The 22001-nt window shown below is 41.2% G+C and overlaps 1 protein-coding gene across 2 annotated transcripts in view; it reads right to left on the bottom strand.

Moving 5' to 3' along the window:
- Nucleotides 1-22001, bottom strand: part of dnaaf11 (dynein axonemal assembly factor 11) — a 38660-nt gene that overhangs the window by 15755 nt on the left and 904 nt on the right. For both annotated transcript variants that reach the window (XM_044219802.1, XM_044219803.1), the window contains exons 2-9: nucleotides 21464-21631; nucleotides 21076-21153; nucleotides 20617-20789; nucleotides 19268-19488; nucleotides 18502-18681; nucleotides 6014-6091; nucleotides 3143-3208; nucleotides 2386-2455 (exon numbers count right to left, since the gene is read on the bottom strand). In XM_044219802.1, the coding sequence (XP_044075737.1) occupies nucleotides 2386-2455; nucleotides 3143-3208; nucleotides 6014-6091; nucleotides 18502-18681; nucleotides 19268-19488; nucleotides 20617-20789; nucleotides 21076-21153; nucleotides 21464-21631 (1034 nt within the window). The remainder of the gene's footprint in view (nucleotides 1-2385; nucleotides 2456-3142; nucleotides 3209-6013; nucleotides 6092-18501; nucleotides 18682-19267; nucleotides 19489-20616; nucleotides 20790-21075; nucleotides 21154-21463; nucleotides 21632-22001) is intronic.

The raw sequence follows: 22001 nt of genomic DNA, 5'->3' as shown, positions 1-22001 counted from the left end.
CATTATAAAACCTCACACCCATATCTTGAACCCTCAAGAACACCTTCCCAAAAGCAAAACATATAGTGTAGGCCAACAAACAATTAAACATGACAATAGATAAATCTCAATTCAGTTAGGTGTATTAACAGTTCAAGTGCAGGCAAAAACAAGGACAACAGAGAGTAGTTCCTCCCAGGAACTCTGAACTCCAGTTCGTATTTCCCAAATCCCCCAAAACAAAATAATATTCACTTCCAGTTGCTTCAGTTCAGTTCAGTTCTGTTCACTTGTGAAACAATCATTTCTCACATATGTTACCCAGAGTTACCTGTGAGTCCTGTAAGTCCAGTCAAGTTCAGTCCGTGTTTAACGTCAAGTCAGTCGCGGTTTACAGCTGCACAGAACTCCAAGGAAGGTCCTAATAAGGCTCAGATAGGAAGATCTCCACAAGACAGCAAACGGATTTATTTACACATGGACTCCGCAAGGACGGTCTCACCACAGCGCCACCATTCACTTCCTCAATGCACAGCGCCATTTGGGATTTTAGTGTCATCGCCGTTTAAAAGAAGGTGAATGAATGGATTGGTTCACGAGAGGGCGTGTGATGAGCCAAAATATAATACCTCCCGTGGTAGTGATAGCAGATTGCTGTATCGTGCTAAACACAAAGAAATACACACAGCAAAACGGGACGCGGCGGTCCGTTACTTTCCACAATAAGCAAAGCACAATTCACAACAATGAAGCTTAGATGAAATGACAGACAGGTATAAGATCTCTGCCAAGACACAAGCCTCTTACTTCAGATTGCTCTTGGTAGCGATTTAATACGTCAGTCCGTTTGGTTGTCCAGGGAAGTCCTCTTAAGGCTCGGATACTGACAGAGTCTGAGTGGGAATTAACAGCTGTTTGGCGCCGTTTCCCTCTTTGGCCTTTGTTTTCAATTCAAGCCACTTAGTGGAGGCTTTGCCTTTTCCAGCTGAGCCTGTCTTTGTTCCCCACACGTGGTGGTGAGGCCCAACACTGTCGCTGCGCATGTTACTAGCAAGTGATAGCGAACTTCTGTCAGTACATTGGCTGTTTATGGCGAATACACAGACTGCAAACATACCCTAAAACCTTCAAATTTGCTTAAAAAGCATGGTAAAAATGTGCTTTGTGTTCAATCCAAACGCACCTTTAGACATAGCAACAGCTACACTTAACACTGTAATATTTGGATGTCAAAAGGATGAGAAAATTCTAACATTTCTGTGCAGAAAACACATTTGTCTGTGCAGAAACATGCCATGGAGAACTTTTTGCTGTTTGCTCATTCCGACCGTTGTTGTCTTCACCAGAGAGACGACAGCATTACCTGTTGTTCAAACACTTCAAATTAAAGTTTTCCAGACAAGCAACCTCTTATAGTAGTGTGAATAATGACCGTCTCCCCTCAGAAGGATAGGTAGAAGTAGTGTGACATTACTGTGGTGTGGGCAAAACCTCTTAGAGAGCTGGTCTGGGTTGACAGTTGGGCGTAAAAAGTATGCGATTATGGTTCACATCCTGTCTCCTAACAACCAACGTTGGTTTCTTTTAACCATAAAAGCAATCTTTCTCTAACTTTCATCAAGTTTTGGAAAGCACTGACCAACACTAGAGCTCATTTTGTACTACCTATACTGCATGTTAAGTGCTTCTGCAGACTTTAGAAACCAACCAAAACCTACAGTTAATAGAAATATCATGCAAACTAGTATATGTATATGAAGTATATGAAACGTGATTTTAACTCATTCATATTTGTGCTTGTGTAGGCAAGGGTATTTGTTTGAATCCCCAAACAGGCCAGATTAAGAAATGTTTCCTTGCCAACTACTGTCGCAGTGCCCTTGAGCCAGGACCTTCACTGGCTGACAGCAGCAGTCTGTGGTTAAACTGGCCACCTTCCAGTATGAATATATGGGGAATGAAACTGAGCCTGGAGCTCTGATGATTCTGGACACCTCTCCAGAATGCATGAAAATGACTTTAAAGGTTTATATATTTTTCCTGAAGATCAAAGTCATGAGTCGATTCTCCACAGGCTGCATTATGGCACAAAGGAGCAATGTTGTTGTTGTCTTTTTTAAAGAATTTAAGGTATATTCTTTGATACTGTGGAGGCTTACATCAGAAACGAATCAGCAAAAACTGACTGTAAATATCGCTATGATGGAAAATGTTGCTGAGCAACGGTCAGACCTATAAACTTAAGGATTCGAAAGAGATTTAAGACTTGTGTCTAAATCCAGAATGTATGCATTTGTTGGAAAGTTCAGAGTGTGCAGCCAAAACAGTGCTGAGGAAAAACTTACAAATAAGCGTTGCCTATTCCTAAAGGTTATTAACTAATGTATTAAAATCTCCACAGCGTACCTTTCCTTTGACGTTGACTCTGGCGTACATTGGCTGAACATCTACGTCTATCAAGGAGGTGTCCATGTGTCTGTGAGGGGAGTCAGTGGAGGTTCAGGTCAGTTTATATAGAGAGACACAGGTCTGTAGTTTACATGGATCAGTTTTGGAGGTGGAGAGCTTTGGTCACACATATTTTACACCTGAATCAATTTGAGCCATGAAGCTGAGCTGTGGAGGAGCATTCTGATTGAACCAGGACTTTAAATGGTTCAAACTACCAACATGACGGTTGTGATGTTTCTAATTTGAGGTCCCAGAGAGTTCTAGTACAATCATTTAGACCCGCTCGATTTGATGTGACTGCAGCTCTACGTCAAGTTCGCCGTGCAAACAACACACAAGAAGGAAACCAACGACGACACACAGCTAAACAAAAATAAGTAATACAAAGCAATAAACTGTAAACAGATAGAGCTGTTATGTACAGCAAGTAGGTATATTTGACATAAACACAGCTGAATAAGCCAAATAATAAATAATTTGTGGGCCTGTACCTCCACAGTGGCTTTAAATTTTAGTTTTATTCAACAAAATGAGTTCTTTTTTTATCAAGCATTTCATTAAGGGTTCATATGGATAGGGTAGAAATGTATAAAACAGTCCGTGATAAACCAACACGCCAGGTTGCTTAATATCAATTAAACCCCCTCCCCAAAGATTTCCAATTATATTTTAATAAATGAAGCTGTTGAGAGTTTGGGCTCATTGTTCCTACCTGTAAACTGCCAGGTCTAAGACAATGGTGTTGTTTTCTTCATCTTCAGTTAGAAGGAAGTCCAGCCTGTAAATGCACACAAAGAGGAAGAATACAGGCATAAAAAAAAAAAACTTTTAATGTTTAAATATACTGTAAGCAACATAAAACTGCTGCCGGGGCTTGCACAACTTCAACTGCTTACAGTGCAAACATTCAACTATCTCCAGCCCTTCTACTTCAACGGGAACTACTTTTATCGCTTCACTGATAATTCCACCTCTTTAATCTATTACTCTTCAACTGACAGTTCAACTGCTTTTAGTTCTTTATCTTCAACTGATATTTCAATTGTTGTTACTGCTTACATAACAAATGACACCTCAACTCTTTAAACTGCACACACTTCAACTATCTCCAGCACTTCGCCTTCAACTAACACTTCAATTGCTTTAACTGATTTTTATTATTATATGTTATACTGACATTTCAACTGCTTTCGGAGCTCACATACACACTGGCAACTCAACTGCCTACATACTTTAAACTTGAAACTGAAATTTTTAAAGCTCTCAGTGATAACATTTCAACTGATTTCAGCTGCTTTCAGCTCTCAAACTTGCAATGCCTAAATGTTAAATTACACCTCAACTCCTTTCAGAGCTTAAACTTAAACTGCGACTCCCATACAAAACATCTAAACTAACATTACCCTACTCTGTGTTATAGAATAAATAATAAATAATACAATTTTTACACAATCTTTTACATTTGTGGTACTTTTCTTGCATGCTAAAAATACATAAAAAAACAAAAACACAATGCAATCTAAATTTCCAGACATGCAATGTGATCTACAGTCTCAGTCCTCTGACAGCTCTACCAAATTCTTGGCCATTCAGTCAGTTAATTAATTCAGTAAATACATTTTGTTTCACACATCATATTGTGTTTGAGTAGCATCAATCTACAGAACATGACTTTACAAGCCAAAATATTAACATTACTGACATAATGTTTTGAATGTTATCGCCCAGGCTGCAGTGAACCATACTGTCCTGTCTCCTTGCTGATGTAAAGTGATAGATCATATAAAGAATACATTCTTGACCTCAGCTCAGATTACAAAATGAAATCAGCCGTGTTTTAAGGCCTCGACCCACTGCCTTGCTCTGGATATAAACCTCTGGCTAATGGAGGGAGACCGGGGTGGCCCACAGCTATCAGGTTGCCCCCCCAGCACGCTGCTGTAGCTCTCTGATGGCAGTCGAGCCAATCCATTGCCAGAGATCAAAAACCGAAAGCCACTAACAAAGCAATCACACTGCACCTGGTAGCTTTTTACCCGCATCACTGTCTGAGCAGTTTGACCAGGCGCAGGAAGGCAAGGAAGTAATCGAGGGTCTCAAGGAAAAAACATTACAGGTATGAAGAACTGTGAAGGGAAACTGTATGAGAGTGGAGTTGTGACCTGTTTTCTTTATTATTTGTTCCCCCAAAACAAAATTGTAGCAGTCGATTGGATGTGTTTTGTTGCTGTGGCTGAACAGAACAAGAACCAATTATGTTGCTTTCTGCTGCGTTCGCTGTTCGAGTGGATAGATCGATTTTCCTCACAGTCAATTATCGCTGGTAATACTGTACCACTGCAACAGATGAGATTTGACCAGCGGTGGAGGAAGTATTCAGATCCAGAGGATTCAGAGCGCATTTTGAACTATTTTGTATCGACTGCAACTAATGATTATTTTCATTACGGATTAATCTGCTGATTATTTTCTCCATTAATCGATCGATTGTTTGGTTTGTAAAAATTCTGAAAATAGTGAGAAATGCCGTCACAATGACCCAGAGCCCAAAGTGACGCCTTCACAATGTTTGTTGTGTCTAACCAACAGTCCAAACCTCAACATTATTAACAATACGTTAAAATTAGCAAATCTTCACATTGAAATGTTTATACATGAAAAATGACTTAAAAGTTCAAAGTAGTTGGCAATTTATTTTCGGTTAATTGACTAATTGATTAATTGACCAATTGTTCCAGCTGTACTTGTATAAACAGTTGGGTAGTTTATAACAAAACATTACTCTTCATATGTTGTGCAAAAATCTTAATTTGTAAAGTAATTGGTAACTAAAGCTGTCTGTAATGTAGTGTAAATGTGGTGGAGTAAAATAATTTCCCCCTGAATTGTAGCGGAGTAGAAGTAGAACGTGACATGAAAAGAAAAGACTCAAGTAAAGTACAAGTACCTCAAATCTGTACTAAAGTACAGTACTTGAGTAAATGTACTTAAGTTAGTTAAGTTAGATTTAACTTAAGAAGCTGAATTAAAGAAAAACAACTTGGGTCATGTTTTTGTTCGTATTGGTTATGATAACATGATAACACAGTGACAGTGCTTTGTAATAGAATCCAACAGGGAAAACAAAACAAGCAGTCAAACAATCAGACAGGTTGTTAACAAATCCCAAGTTTAACCCCATTTTCTAAAACATTTATTTAGGAATTAATATAAAAGCGTACCAAATTGTCCATTATAACCATCTACTGCACTATAAAACTGTGTAAGCACACAACTACAGTGAATCTAGTACTGGATGGTTGCAGCACACAGTCTGGGTAACAGGTTAAATGTTTACTTTTGTGTTAACTTTATAATAATAGAGTAAAACTGAGAACATGAGTGATCTGTTGCTGTGAGTCCCCACATCTGCAGATCTGAGCAGTAAAGCTGGTAAGTGATTGTTGTCACAAGAGACAGCAATGATGGCCAAATCCACAAAACTAAGACCCAGGTTGTAAAAAATAAACTTTCCTTTAGCTACTTTAAAAACCTACTTTATCAAAGCTTTCACTTTTTTGACAGAAAATGTGTCTACGCATACTTGGGCTCGTTGACGTTCATGACTCGTCCATCAGCAGTGATCAGCGTCCTCGGGGCCTTCGGCTTCTTCTCTTTCTCCCTGCAGGGAAACAGCAAAGCATGAGTAGAGTACAGACTGCAGCGTGTGTGTGTGTGTGTGTGTGTGTGTGTGTGTGTGTAAAGAGTGGACTGACAGACGACAGTAGGAGAGTTATGAGGTCTTTGGGGTGAAGGAGAGAGCCGCTTCTCCTCCAGGAGCATCCATAAAGACAGACGCAACAGATAATGTGCAATAGAGGGTTTTACTGTGCAGACTGTGGAAAAGAGGTGAAGAGGCGAGTGCGAGCAGGTTGGAGCGGGTGGAGAAAAGTGTCAGGTGTGTTGTGTGATAAAAGAGTCTCAGCAAGAATGAAAGGAAAGGTGTTCGAGACGGCGGTGAGACCAGCGATGTTGGACAGCTTAGAGACAGCGGCACTGAAGAAAAGACAAGAGGCAGAGCTGGAGGCAGCAGAGCTTCAGATGCTGAGGTTCTCTTTGGGAGAGACGAGGACGGACAGGATCAGGAACGAGGACATCAGAGGGACGGCTCGTGTTAGATGTTTCGGAGATAAAGCCAGAGAGGCCAGATCGAGGTGGTTTGGACATGTTCAGAGGAGAGACTGTGAATATATTGGTAGAAGGATGCTGAGGTTGGAGCTGCCAGGCAGGAGGTCTAGAGGAAGACCAAAGAGGAGATTTATGGATGTAGTGAGAGAGGACATGAAGTTAATTGGTGTGAGTGAAGAGGACGCAGAGGACAGGGTTAGATGGAGGCACATGATTCGCTGTGGCGACCCCTGAAAGGGAACAGCTGAAAGGAAAAGAAGAAGAGGGTTTTACTGTACACATATTCACATACACAGTATGTAAAGCAACACACACTGTACAGTGAACTCTGCCTCTGAAGCAGCATTTTACAATTTGAAACATTTTAAATGGGTCAAAGTTTGCAGAAAATTAGGAAAATAGAAAGTAAACAACCTTTTTCATAAAATGCTCCATATGATGTGAAATTATGTCACCTCTGTGGCCTTAAACCTTTTATTTCTAATGGCTCACGCCACACACAAACACATGTTCACCCTTCCCAGAAGAGAGTGACTGTAGTGATGAATCCAGCTCAGTGCCCAAGTGTCCAATATTTAACCAAGATTAATTCTGGTGTGATGTTTTCTGTAAATACCTCTGTGTGTCCAGCAGAAATAACCTCCCTGTTTATAACCCCCCTTCACTTTGTATCGAGGGACAATAATTCAAAAGAAATATACCGATTTCCGAATTGTTACTTTGCAATTTATTTTGGTCATAATTTTTCTGGCTCTGGTGCAGAACGATGATGTCCCCATTCTTCTTGTTTTTCCACCCGAGAAAACAGCTGTCAATGAGCACAGCATCAGACCTGTTGAATCACTGGAGAGTATGAGATGTGGGTATAGACTCAGAGGTCTGGAGCCAGGCTGCAGCCGTATATTGGCAGCTACAATTGTTGCCTAAATCAGTGGCTCCAAACCTTTTTGGCTTATGACACACGCCAGCCTTGTCACGTGCTGTCACCCAACGAGCATACCAAGCAGAAATAGTAGTCAGAGTACAGCAGCCAGGATGTGTTGATTCAGGAGGTGAATGTGACAAAATCGCCGCTATTCTGGATGTTGACAGGCATCGATGCTGGGAAGAGGAAGTGGCATGTCCTGACGAGTGACACAGGTCAGGACATCAGGGTTGTGTTGCCTTCACTTGTGAACCATCATCACAGGTTATGGCCTCGACCATTTTTTTTTATTTCTTCTCAGGTTGTTTCAGAAGAAGTTAAAATATCAAGAACTACACAAGCTTTACATTAAGAATTATTTCCAATGCCCAAAACCACCATTTAAGGTTTACACTTTTTAAAATAAATTGCAAAGATGTTATCGTCTGGTTGTTTTGTTTTCCCAGCTGTACCGAAAACCGAATTGTGACCCAAAAACTGTGGCATGTACTGAACTGTGGATTTTTCTCTAGGTGGCGCTCTGTTAAGGTCTGCTGGCATTCACTATTCATGCTAACAACCCGGTTTTATTTATACCTGATTAAACATAAATACAGGCCACATCACCTTTTGTGTTTTAAAAAGGTTTTTCTTTTCCTGGAAACATACCAGTTGACAAATGTTTGAAGGATAATTCGGGTTTATTACAACTACAACCAAATGCAATGATTATTTCTTATCAGTAAATAAAGGGAAGTAGTATCGTGGAATCTGTTTATATAAAAATACAGCAGACTAACTTTTCAAAACATGTATGCATTTATCACTGTGTGAAGTATTTTGGAGTAAAATATCCTAAATTGAGGTTTAATGACTGAAGGATTGGGTCTGTAACCCTGTGGAGCAGTGGTTCTGAACCTTTTTGACTTGCGACCCTTTAAAACTAACCAATGTCTACTCCCGAGCCCTCAGAGATTGCATATGTAGGTCTATGAGTTGCAAGCGGTGTGACGTTCACTTCTCAGATTGTTTTATTTGAACAACATTAAGAGGCCTGTAAAGTTGAAATTATCCAGTATTTCACAATTAACTGCAAAGTTGTTGTTTTTTTCTATTTCCTATCAACTCCTTAGATTTATCGACCCCCAGGTTTGGAACCACTGCTACAAACTTAATATGGTAAGGATGTTTGAAAATATTTTATGTACCGACGAGTGACAAATTAAAGGAAAATCCTCAATAGATGAATACAGATGCTTCCATACACAACCCAAGGGCTCACTAAATGGTTTCACGACAGTGAAAATGATGTGAATCATATGCTATGACCTTCACAGTCACCAGATCTCAACCCAACATATGGGACATTTTTCTTTGAGCGACGTGTTAGACAGCGCTCACCACCACCACCACCATCATCAAAACACCAAATGAGGGAACATCTTTAGGAAGAATGTTGTTCTTCGCTCCAGTAATATAATTCTGGAGGCTCGTGGTGGAACGACACCTTGCAAACACATTTTATGTTGGGTTTTCCTTTAGTTTGTCACCCATCTGTGATTTACTATTTTAGCAGCAAACTGGGTTTAATGGAGCAGGACTCCAAATAATGAACACCGGTCTTCAATTGGAGTCTATTTCTACCAAAGAATTACAACCATTTGGCTGATAATTTGTGGTCGTTTCCCAGGTGTGGTTTGCAGTCAGCCATAGTGTGTGCATGTGTGTTTGTATGTGTGGTGGGGTGAGACAGAGGGCAAGCATCCACTTCAAAAAGGTTCAAACCAATAGCAGCATCTCCATCACTCTGCCTCCCAGTTCAAACAGCAGCTTTTCTCCTGCCTTCATCTCATCCTAAGCCATATAGGCTGACTTGTCAAGGTTGCAGTGTGGCTCTCTGCACTATAAAATCCTGATTTTTAAAGGGGGTGTGACAGGGCATCTATCAAACAGCTGAGTCATGGAGACATTAGTGGTGACAGCTCCACTGCTGGTTTGTGTGGAGTCCAGAGCTGAGGACGATCTGTTCAGACAGCTTTCAGTTAGCCATGTACAACTCTGTCTGCAGAGAAGTCTTAATCCGCACCAGATTTTCTACAGAACTACAGTCGCTGTACAGAGGACTTTCAGAGTACAGAACATACCTTCTGCAAAGCCTCTGTTTGGTGGTGTATTATGGTGAAATACTGCACACTGCCAAAGTCAAGCACGTTAGACCGACTTCAGCCCTGCAGCCCTCTCATTCACTTGAATGGAGCAAGTCGGTCAACGCAGTGGGAGTGCCAATGCAGGGTCAAGCTGACCCAGGCTCAACTTTTGCTGCAACACAACTCGACGTCATCCGGCAAGGCGCTGTGGTGGCCAATCAAATACATGCAAACGCACGTTCCTGGTAGATTACGTTGTAATGTGAAGGCCATATTTCTACTGTTTACCTCGCGATCGTTGTGACGGAAGATAAAATAGTTGGCGCCATGATAACTTTCCAGAGTTGAAAAATCCTGTCTGTGAGTATCACAAATACTGTTCATGATATTAGTTAGCTAAACTTGCTATATTAATTGTGTCATATTGCTAATAATTTAATCTATTTTAAGCTATAACAAGCTCTAGTTAGCTACGTGATGATGAGATTAGAGTAGGTGTATAGCAGCAACTCGTACATATGGTGCAGGTTATTAGGACTGGAGGTAGCCAGGAGCCGCAGAGGTGGAGTTGCGCCCTGCTGCCGCCCAATCAAAATACATAACAGTGACGTTGTCGGGCCGTAGACGCAGCTGTAACCGCTCTCTATCTGAAAGCACCTTGGTAATGATGTATGGTTTTCATTTAATTCACACAAATATATAAACTTTTTTTTCTGTTTGTCGTTATTTAAACATTCAACAACATACCACACGTTATCTCATGTAGAGAACCCTTCATGCAAATCTCCACCAGTCCATCTCATCCATGCACGTCAATTAACTACATCCATTTATCAGCCATTTCCTCGGCCTTAAAGCTCCGCTGTGTTTTTAGGTTCAGTTCTACAGACTGCAGGTTGGATCTGCTGCTCGTCTGCTGTTAAACCTCCTGTCAGAGGAACAGAGCAGCCATTAAACACAGAGGCGGCTCCTGACTGACCTTATCGCAGGATCCACCTCAGAAGCAGGAAATTCATCTTTCCTGACAATCCAGTGACTGTACGACTGCATGCATCAAGTCAGCGCACTCTGACAGCCACACACAGGGAGACGATAAAAACGGCAACGCCATATCACCCTGATTTTATGCTTGGACAGCATCCAGGCCTGTGATGTTTTTGTAATATGGATTAGGAAGCATCGGTTGGCTTCTTATCTATCACATTGGGTTTCTTCAAACAGGGCTTATCCAGGGGGTATAACCTGACTTCTTATCAACAGAAAGGGGTTTTATTGTGCTCTTAAGTGAGGTTTTTCTGCCATTTCCTTTCAAGTAAGGACTCTGAACGAATAAAATAGCAAAAAACAGATGCTTAAAGTATCTTCTGTGTACATTTACTAAAGCACTCCCATGTATTTGTGAACGCGTCGGAAAATTGCAGGTTCCAAAAAAGATCTACTACATTCAACTAACGTGATAAACGAAGTGTTACAAATGACACATCTCTTTGAGGAGTGCAGGAAAACACATCTCGAAGCAGAAGACAGAGGGACGATTAAACTAACTGGACAAAAACAATACGAGCACAGGAAACAACTGAATGCATTATTTGAACTTGTGAAGGCAGCGTGTTCAAGATGAAACAGTAGTGGATATAGTGCATGTATTAGGTTTAATCACCTTGAACAATGGACTTTGGGTGACATGCGGCATCCATGATGATATGGCACTTCAATAATTTTAACGCCAAGTCATATATAATGGAGCTTCTAAGTCATAATTGCAATTTAATTTGAACAGTATTTACTAGCGATGCACTGATTCAACTTTTCCTCTCCTAATTCTTCTTTTCTTTTCCTTTCAGCTGTTCCCTTTCAGGGGTCGCCACAGCGAATCACGCGCCTCCATCTAACCCTGTCCTCTGCATCCTCTTCACTCACACCAGTTAGCTTCATGTCCTCTCTCACTACATCCATAAACCTCCTCTTTGGTCTTCCTCTAGACCTCCTGCCTGGCAGCTCCAACCTCAGCATCCTTCTACCAATATATTCACAGTCTCTCCTCTGAACATGTCCAAACCACCTCGATCTGGCCTCTCTGGCTTTATCTCCGAAACATCTAACACGAGCTGTCCCTCTGATGTCCTCGTTCCTGATCCTGTCCGTCCTCGTCTCTCCCAAAGAGAACCTCAACATCTTCAGCTCTGCTGCCTCCAGCTCTGCCTCTTGTCTTTTCTTCAGTGCCGCTGTCTCTAAGCTGTCCAACATCGCTGGTCTCACCGCCGTCTTCAACACCTTTCCTTTCATTCTTGCTGTTACTCTTTTATCACACAACACACCTGACACTTCTCTCCACCCGCTCCAACCTGCTCGCACTCGCCTCTTCACCTCTTTTCCACAGTCTCCATCGCTCTGAACCGTTGACCCTAAGTGCTTAAAGTCCTGCACCTTCTTCACCTCTGCTCCCTGTAACCTCACCGTCCCACCTGGGTCCCTCTCATTGACGCACATGTATTCTGTCTTTCTGATACCTCAAGTCAGGGTATCTGCCGAAATCGAGTACCGATCCAATACCAGTGCTCTCTTTTATCCAAATTTAAAATGTGTATACCTCACTGTGTGGAACTCATTGGAATCCTTTTCAAGTAAGGTAACATACGACATCATTAATGAAGCACCGGTAAGTCTGATAAACCAGGACATTTCACTGCTGCTCTCCACCTGAGATGCATTAGTGAGTTTTTTTTTTTATGAGTGAACTGATCTATGTGGACCTACTGTATTTTTATCAGTTGCTATGGTGATAGAGAGGGTGGGGTGACGTGGTACAAGGACCCCGTCTAGACCCGAATTTGGGATATTGTGGTTAAAAAAAACACTCTGCTCTTTTTATTTGTTATTTTTTGGTCTTTCTGGTGGAGCCTGCAATGGTGAGCGGCAGCAGGACACGAATGTGTTGTCTGCAGTAGAAGAATAAGCAGGCCCAGCAAGGTGTTTTCAAAAATCTGTTTCTGTCAGCCTTTATCGCATCTCCTGTTTTTCCCAAATGCAAAAAGGTTTTAGTTTCTGCCATTTTTCATGCAAAAATTGAAAATGTGCATAAAAACAGGTGAATTAATAAGTAAATATTGAAGTACAAAAATGAGCTGAGCCGCAGATAAACTCTGTTTACGTATTTCTTCTCTCTCCTGCAGCAGACTGACCTATAGTAGAAGTGGACAGTCTGTCCAGTAACAAGAGGGCTGATGGTTTTAATAATCAGACCCAGCAGGAGGGATTAATCCCCTGTGAACTGGAGATGGTATCATAGAGCCCACTTGAGCCCACTGTGCCCTTGGACAAGGTTGAACCCTGGACCGACCTTGAAGTCTCAGAGGAGCTGGATGAGTGTAGGAGGCTGCGCGTAGTTATTAGTCTAGAGATGTATTACATGTCAGGTTTATTTGTGTGGTCTTTAATCACGGTAACGGTCCTGGCTTCACAGCGCCCACGTCATAGAACAAAAGAGGACAGCGCTAAGTGAAAACTAAAATGACACACGCAAACCTCAGACCAATGACAAACTTAAATTCAGTGACAACTGAAAACTGAAAACGACAAAAGGTTATGGACAAAAGAAAAGAAAACCATCACAGAGAGGAATCCCCCTTCAAGGACACTGCAGTCGGGCTGAGAGAGATTAATAGCTCAAAAAGTAACTAAAATCCACAGTGAAAACAAAATGATGCCCGTCACACCTAAACCCTTGTATGGAGGGATACTGAACATGTGTTCAAGCTGTTTTTGACTATTCAAACCAGACTTCTGGTGAGAGATAAATACCTGCTCATCGCTGTCAACAAGACAAAAGTTTGTCTGTCTACTGGAGCCGACAGACGACCTGGTGTAACTGTACGGGATTTATATTCTTGCAGCAGCTTACACGTATAATCATGTTCAAACATGATATATATGAACTTTTTATTAGCCACTTTTTATTGCATATAAATGATCTGAAATGTGTAATTTTCATTATCTTTTTGTTACAAAAAATTTGCAAATTATTAGTATTTTTTGTAATAAAATAAAATACAAACATTAGATATAAAAATAATGCAAAATCTGCGGTGGAGATTAGATCTGCAGCCTCACCAGCAATTTTTTAAGCACTTTATTCCATATTCTCTTAATTTTTTTAACAATGGAAGCAGATTTTGTTCTATCCTCAGACGCTAGAAGCTTGTTCACTGTAAAATGAGCTGCGCAGTGTCCTCTGACAGCACGAGATACATTTTTTTGATGGCTGGAAAATATGAAATCTGAGTGATCAGTTAAAAACTAATTCAGTTTAAAAAATATGGCATTTTTGGAACATTAGTAAAAGAAAAAACAACGAACCATATAAACAAGGTGAATCACAAAATCAGTGTGCTGACTGTAACTGGTGATGCGTCCTCATCAGTCCATTAGCTGCTCTCACTGAGTGAAACCTCACGGCTGCCAACTGATACAGCACTGTACTGACAGAGACAGGCAGAAAGTGTGTGTGAGAGTCAGTGTGTTAGAGAGAGAAAGGAGTGAGAAGAGGATGTGCAACACGCACACACACCCAATTAACACCCTGGCAAGACGGTCACCTTAAGGGTGAGCACTAATTAGCGGCATGGCGGGAAAATTAATTAGACTTAAAGAAATAATTTGCCGATTCACTACCAACCAGTCTGAAACATGCTGCGGTTTGACTGGCGCACAAACACGCCTAACTTACGTGTGATTGGCTCAGGAGGCAGTGACTAAATGTTTAAAGAAGCATTAATTAAAAATATTTGGCCATTAGGGGACAGAAGAACCTCACAACAGGCTGACAGACACAAAGCCCCGAGACACTATCACTTTATAAAGTTGTCATGGCTGATATGGTAGCGAAAAGATCACTAAGCTCAGAAAATAAATGATAACGTAGTGATACTTTACTTTTATATTTACTTTGGCAAACTCTACTTGAGAGAAACTGTTACTATTACTCAAAATATTACTCAGAAAATTACAACCTTTAGCATATATCTAATTATTAATACATTAGAAGACTGGAGGGCGGGAGAGAGAGCCTATATATATATATATATATATGCCTATATTTAATGCACGTTTCTTTTCACTCTACAATCTTCCTTGTAGCGCTTGTAAATCCCATCTGAGTTGTGTTTACGCCTCCTTTTGAGAGGCGGAGAATTTTCCAACAAAACTGTCAGTCGCAAACAGCGTGACCTCAGTAAATCCACCAGAACACATAATCAACCTCTGTTAACATGTCTCCTCCGATTATCTATCCTCCCGTTTATGCGTAGAAAAATGACAGAAACATAAAGCCAAGCATTACATTCACACAGTTAACCTCTTCTGTCCTGTCAGCTCAGACCACGCCGCTGTCATTTCACCCACGGACGAGTGCGGGAACAAATATAAATAAAATGTACAGTTTCATATCTCTGCGAATCAGTCACGTCAGTGGTGACGTTCTCTGACCTTGTTTAAGGAGAATTAACATGACGACAAACTATCCAGTCACACTATGCAACACTCCTTGACAATGTTAAAAACACGAACATGTCAGCAGCAATTTTGCCTCGAAACACTTCTGTCGCCCCATTTATGTCTCATGAGTGTCATTTATGGGTGTCGGGGGTTGAGGGTGTGTGGCAGCCGGACACAGTTCAGAGTCATGTCCAGGTCTTATGTGGATCAAGTGTAGTTTAATGTTTTTATGACACTGCTCCATGTGTACTTCCACTCGAAGGCCTCGACAACTATAGCCCCAACGACATTACGCTTTTAAAGCCAATACTGATAGATATTTGAGAGTCCAAAAAATCCAATACTGACATATCTGATGGTAGTACTTTTTCATATACACATAACATAAAAAACACTTTTGATCCCTAAAATATGTGTATTTAAAGAATTGTGACTCAGATGTGCACTAACAGTGCAGTGCTCTCTGATTGACAAACTATGGAGACACTTTTTCTAAATTATCCGAAACACAACCTTTGGCATTTTTGTACTGTAATTTGTTATTACTTATCAGCCGACATCGATGCAGGTGGCAGTGCTAGGAGCAGTTAACGTTTTGTCACGTTAATGAAACAAACGTGTCGTTCTAAGACTTATTATTTTGGTAAACTGACTTAACAACTTGTACTCTTTTACTCCATTTTCCTGTTGTCATTCTTCATGAATGTAGCTAGATAGCAATATAGGAAGATAACATCCATTCTTAATCCCGCCTACAAAGCTCTGATTGGCTCAGTTGTTTTTCCAGCTGGGGAAACAACGTCAATGAGCACAACACCAGACTTACTGTAATGTCGGTGGTGATTCAGAGGTCTGGAACCAGGCACTTCACACAGTCCCGATGGAGCAGGTTAGCTGAGGTTTGAAGTGTTCGTAAATAACAAGCGAGGATTTTTTTTTAAATGTAACCTAACTGATTGCTGCGTGCGTATTTAGTTGAATTTATTTTTTATAAAGACATAGTTAAACTGAGATTTCAGGGGCTTTAAATCCAGTAGTTTCAGATTAATTTAAAGTTAAATTCCATCTCTAGTCTTATACAGCGGTCACTGACAGTATCCTCTGCTCATCAGTTACATCACAGTCCAGTTCTGACCGTCAGCACACTTAAACACACCGTCAGTAAATCATTCAGGATTATTGGCATCCTCCAGCTCACCAACTGATTCATCAGTCAAACGTATAAACAAAACCCTCGATGGTCCCTGTGAATCTGCCGACAGATGAACCTGGACTGAAGCACCTGTGTTCATCTGTCCTGCTAATTGTTGTGTCAAAACGTGAAATTTATGTCTGATTTTTTTTGCTGTCGAACTGATGTTTCCTTCCATCCTGTACTGAAAACAAATCACTTCGGCCTCGGCCATGTGGTCAATAAAGCGACTGATCCATTCCCCTGATGACTGGTTGAGGAGGCAGCACACGTTTCACCAAATCAGCATATTTAGTCAATATTCATGAAAAATGGTTAACACCTAAAGTGAGGTACTCATATATCCTTGTATGACCAAGAGTGTGTGGACACCCCTGCACCTGGTCTGGCTCCGTTTCTCCTGGTTTTGGGCCTCTTATTTCCAGTGAAGAGAAATCTTGATGCTAAAGCATACAATGATATTTTAACAGTGTTCTTCTAACTTTGTGCAAACAGTTTGTCTTTGTCTCCATACAGAAATGCTGTTCCCAGGTTGGAGTGCGAGAACTGGACTGGCCTGCACAGAGCCCTGACCCCTACCCCATCCAACACCTTTGGGATGAACTGGAACCCCGACTGAGAGCGAGACCTTAACACCAAACATCAGTGTTGGACCTCAGTGATGCTCTGGTGTCTGAATGGGATCAAATCCCTGCAGCAGGTTCAACATCTGGTGGAAAGACTGAAACCTGGAGCAGCACATTAATGACCATGGTGTCTGTATCACATGTTCAACAGTTTGTTTATTTAATTGGATCTCCATTAGCTGTTACCAGCTCAACAGCTATTCTCTCTGGGGTCCATAGAGAAAAAAAAAGTATAATTTAATGTGATAATGTAACTAAAAGTATGTGAAAGTGATATTACATACATACATATGTGCACACGTATTACATGTGCTTACATATAAAATAGGTAATAGATAAAACAAGGTATAGTACTCGTTTGTTATATAATCAGCAATACTGTAACTTACTGCAACCAAGTGTCCATAACTACCCAGTCTACATATACAATATAAGACAATACACTTTCCCACTATACTCTTGTCAAAAACGATATATACCCTTTATCAGTCAGAGTAGCCTTAAATCTATCTATTAGGAATCTCAACTGTTTTTAAAAGATAATGCAGGGATTTTCTGATGAATGGTGGTAAATTGTTCCACTGAATGGCCGCCCTGCACAGAACAGTTTTTCTTTAACGCATTAGTTCTGGGTTGTGGAGAGCGTTATCTAATTCATTGCCACTTTATGGAACAGAGCTTAATCCTAGTAAAGATTATTCTTGAGAAAAGACAATTTAGCTTTTTTTGAACACATGTTACCCAGAAGAAAGCTAAAAGGCAACACAGCAGCCTCTAATTCATCTTCAGCCAGGACAGACCGGCGTGCATTTCCCTAAACCTCCCTCAACTGTCACATGTGTGGGGGTGTCCACATACTTTTGGCCAAGAGGTGTATGCGTCAGCAGACAACGATCAGTTTCTAACTGCAGCGTTTCTGAAAGCTGATTTGTTCTGTTGAAAGCGAGCCTGTCCACTCATCGCGAGTCACTGTGGATGGCGGCTTCAGCTGGATGATGGCTGGTGTTATAGCGACACCCAGTGGCCAAAACAGTAAACTGCAGTCAAAGAGTCAAAATGACAAAACCCTACTTAAATCTTTGATATCATGAATACTGTTTTATTCTGTTTATTATGCAGGTAGAGTTTTGGTTTTAAACAGTCATTTTAAATTGCATGTTCTGTCCAAGTCATCAATGATGATCCCAAGGAATTTTGTAGCTGAGTCTTGAGGCATTTCTGCATAATGAAGTTGAATTTTTTAAATATTAAAGATTTCCTCTCCATACGCAGTACTTTTATGGTATTTTATATGTCTTTTGTTTGATTGCTTAGGCTGAAGGCGGGTGGAGCTATGGTGAGAGTTTGCTGTGGTCACCAAACACAACAAAATAAAAAGGAAAGTCTGTCTGTGCACGCACACAGTGGAGGTATAATAGGTTAAATCACCCATGTGGGTGAACCATGGGTGTGAGGGGCTTTAATAAGAGCAATCAAATTAAATTTAAGGGACAAAAAAAACATTGTCCTCATCATAAATGCATGAAAATCGAGAGCACCTACTTTTCCTTCGCCTTCCTCTTCTCCTCCAGGTGGCGGTGAGCCTCCAGACGAGATTCGGGGGTGAATGAACACGGCTTGTGCCAGAACTCTCTCTCCCGCCGCTCACCATCCACGTCAGGGCTCATCATATTCGGCTTCTCCTCCACCTCCTGGTTCACCTTATTCTCCTCCAACCCTGGACTGCAGAGACAGAAAAGACGCAGTGACTTCAGGTTCACTGTAACACTTCTCCCTTTCCCAGGTCAGCGCAGTTTAATTAATTCCAGCAGAGCATGATCCTGTATGGGGCAGGTAAAGAAAAGCAGCAGTGGCAGTTGGCAAACTGTCTCCTCCAGTTCTGTACTTGAATATTTCCATTTTGGAGACTTTCTACTTTCCCCCACCACATTTCACAGAGGGGAAATCAAGTCGAGTCAAGTTTATTAATGTAGCCCAAAAATCACAAATTTGCCTCAAAGTCCTTCATTTAAATACAGTAATTTTACTTGTAAAGAGCTATTTTTCTACTGCGGTACTGATATTTTATAGTTTAACTCTAGCAGTTTGGTATTGCACTTCCATAAAGCCGACTTGTGACACATTTAAAAAAGAAACAGCAGAGGCAGTGAGATCCAGACTTTGAGTCCCTAGTCTGGATCATGTGCCAAAAAACACTGGTTCCTACATTTCCCAGAATGCAACACGATAGCTTCTTATTTTTTTCAGACCTTCTGTAAATGCCAATGTCTTTCAAACTCTGACAGGAAGTGGTCATGTTTGTACTCACTCTGTGTTGTTGATGTCAGTATACCAGCGGCCATCGAAGCCTGGTTTCCTCTCCTTGTTTCCTTTCTCCTCTCCTGCTTCCTTCCTCTGCGCCTCCTCTTTCTCCCTGGCTCTTCTCTTCAGGTATTCCCTCTCTTGCTCCCAGACTTGCCTCTTTACCTCCTCCAGTCCCTGAGAGGCTCGAATCCTCTCCGACCGGCTGATCTCCGTCCCGTCCAGCCACTGAGGACAGAGACAAACGGCCGGGACCGAAACTCAGAGTCTGGAAACTGAACTTGCTGATTTATTCTTTAAAACAGGCCTTTGAGCGCTCAAGTACTTAAAAGGATAATTCCGCTTTTATTACAACTTTGTCTTATTTCATTTTCCTGTCAATTAACTTTGTTATTTCATGTCCAAAATTAATAAAATATGATCCATGTTGTAATAAACCAAATTATCCTTTAAAAAGACGATGTTTAAATGGTCTTTTCTCCTCTCCCTCATCATCTTCATCCTGTTGGTTAACAAGCCCTTGTATCTGTAAACCCTTCCGGTCTCTGCTTTGTGATTTTCAGCCTGCAGAAACCACCCGCTCCATGACGTGCTGGTCAAGCAAAGGAGCGCCTTCAGCGGAAGACTCATCCCCCCACAATGCACCACAGAGCGCCACAGGAAGTCACTCCTGCCTGTGGCCGTCAGACTCTTTAACTCCTCCCTCTAAGTGTCAGTCTGTATGACCCGAAGTCACTAAACTGGACATTGATCATTAACATCTCTGCAATACTTGAATAACTGTGCAATATTCTGTTTAATACTCCTGTGCAATATTTAGTTTTCCTGTTAGTTTTTCTTATTTATTGTTATTGATATCATATACCTCTATTACTCTCGACAGTACATGCACCACTGCTTATTACTTATATTATTACATTGTATTATTATACTGTACTTTCATCATCAACCGGTAAACCCACTTGGTACTTCACACTTATTTTATCTTATACTTACACCCACCTGGTACTTAATTTACTTTCTGACCTGTTTTTATAGTTTTTATAGCGTATTATATTGTTTGCTAGTACTTTCTCCTGTGTGCACTGACGTAAAGACGAGCTGCTGTAACAAAGAGTTTCCCTTCGGGGATCAATAAAGGATTTCTGATTCTGATTCTGAAACAACATCTTAACTTGTCAGCGACCGCTAAATGTTTGGCTTCATTGTTGAAGAGGACATGTAATGCATCTTGTGATTCTCCCTCAGTTAGAGAGTGTCACGGCGTCGGGAGTGCACGTTAAACACCGTGTGTTGCTGAGAATTACACACAGTCAGTCACGCGGTGGTGACAGTCGGGGGGGGGGGGGGGGTTACCTTGAGTTGAGGCAGAGAGGCCACCACATACTGCCTGTAGCCCTCAAACTCAGCGCAGGGGTTCCCCACCAGAAACAGCTCTGTGAGGTGAACGTTGCGCTTCAGAGACTCCACGCTGCTCAGACGGCCCACAAAGTTCACAGTCAGATCCAACTTCTGGAGGCTCTCACAGCCTGAAGACAGGAAGCAAACACACAGACACCATGTTTATACTTTTACAGGCAGAACTGTGACATACACAAATTACAAAAACTGCTGTGTGTTTATTGACTCTACAGTGATGTTAACTGTAAGACAGAGGAGTAGTTTCACAATAAATTTAGGTTTAAATTAAATAAAGCTTAAAAATAAAGCACAAGATTCATTCAGATAATGTCTAATGAAACTAGCGATGTTCATAATCAAGCATTAATCAACAAATACACCAAAACACAACTGCCCTGTGTTCTGCATACTGACCTTCAAGGTTTTCAATGACTTCAATGTTGTTCAAGGCCAGATTCAAATACTCCAGCTTCTTCAGGCGACCGAGATTCTCTAGATGAACAAATACGATTGCAAGTAAGTAATAAATAAATTACAAAACACAAACATGTCAGTGGAAACACATAACTCTTACATATAACTGTTCAGTCAACGTCATTTAAATGACACGTTTTTCAACATGTGGTTAAGGTCAGCGTTACATTAACATGAGGCATTTAAATGCGGTTAATATAACAGATATATGTAACCTAGACATCTAAAAACTTTTCAACCAAATTTAGCACAGTTTTAACAAAGATGTCTAGAAATCATGCGCGTTTACGGAGTAACATCCACAACGAGCCACTGACTGATGTCTCACCTATCCTGGGGATGAGGTTGTTTTGCAGGTAGAGGATCCTCAGGTCCCTGCACCACCTGTCGAGGTGCTGGATCCTCTCGATGTCCTGCTGATGCAGAGAAACTTCCTCCAGGGAGAAGATCTCGCACTCGTTGTGCTCGGCCCGTCGGCGGACCATGTCCTCTGTGACTGGACGGACGAAACACACACACACACAGGGCTCAAACACGTGTTACACAGTGATAGATGGACCTCTTAATATGTTGTGATCTCTGCTGTCATTCGATTCTTGAAGCCCCTTTAGCCCCCAAATCAGGAGGGACAGAGGTCTCACTCTGTTTCTACAGTAACATCATTTTTACTCCTGTTATATCACTATTACTGACATTACTACTAATGCTCCTGGTTTCCTTTAATCCTTCAAACTTAATTTGAAACTATTTTCGGTTGAAATCCACAATGTTTCGGCAGGTCACGAGGCGTTAACAATAATTTGTGTGCCAAAGAAGAATGATTGTCAGTGCTCACCTAATGTTAAAGACCACAAAACCAAACCAGA

Source organism: Siniperca chuatsi, linkage group LG13 (assembly GCF_020085105.1).
Source record: "Siniperca chuatsi isolate FFG_IHB_CAS linkage group LG13, ASM2008510v1, whole genome shotgun sequence".
Classification (NCBI taxonomy): domain Eukaryota; kingdom Metazoa; phylum Chordata; class Actinopteri; order Centrarchiformes; family Sinipercidae; genus Siniperca; species Siniperca chuatsi.
Note: the sequence above shows the minus strand (reverse complement) of the source record. Positions and strands in the feature narration are given on the sequence as shown.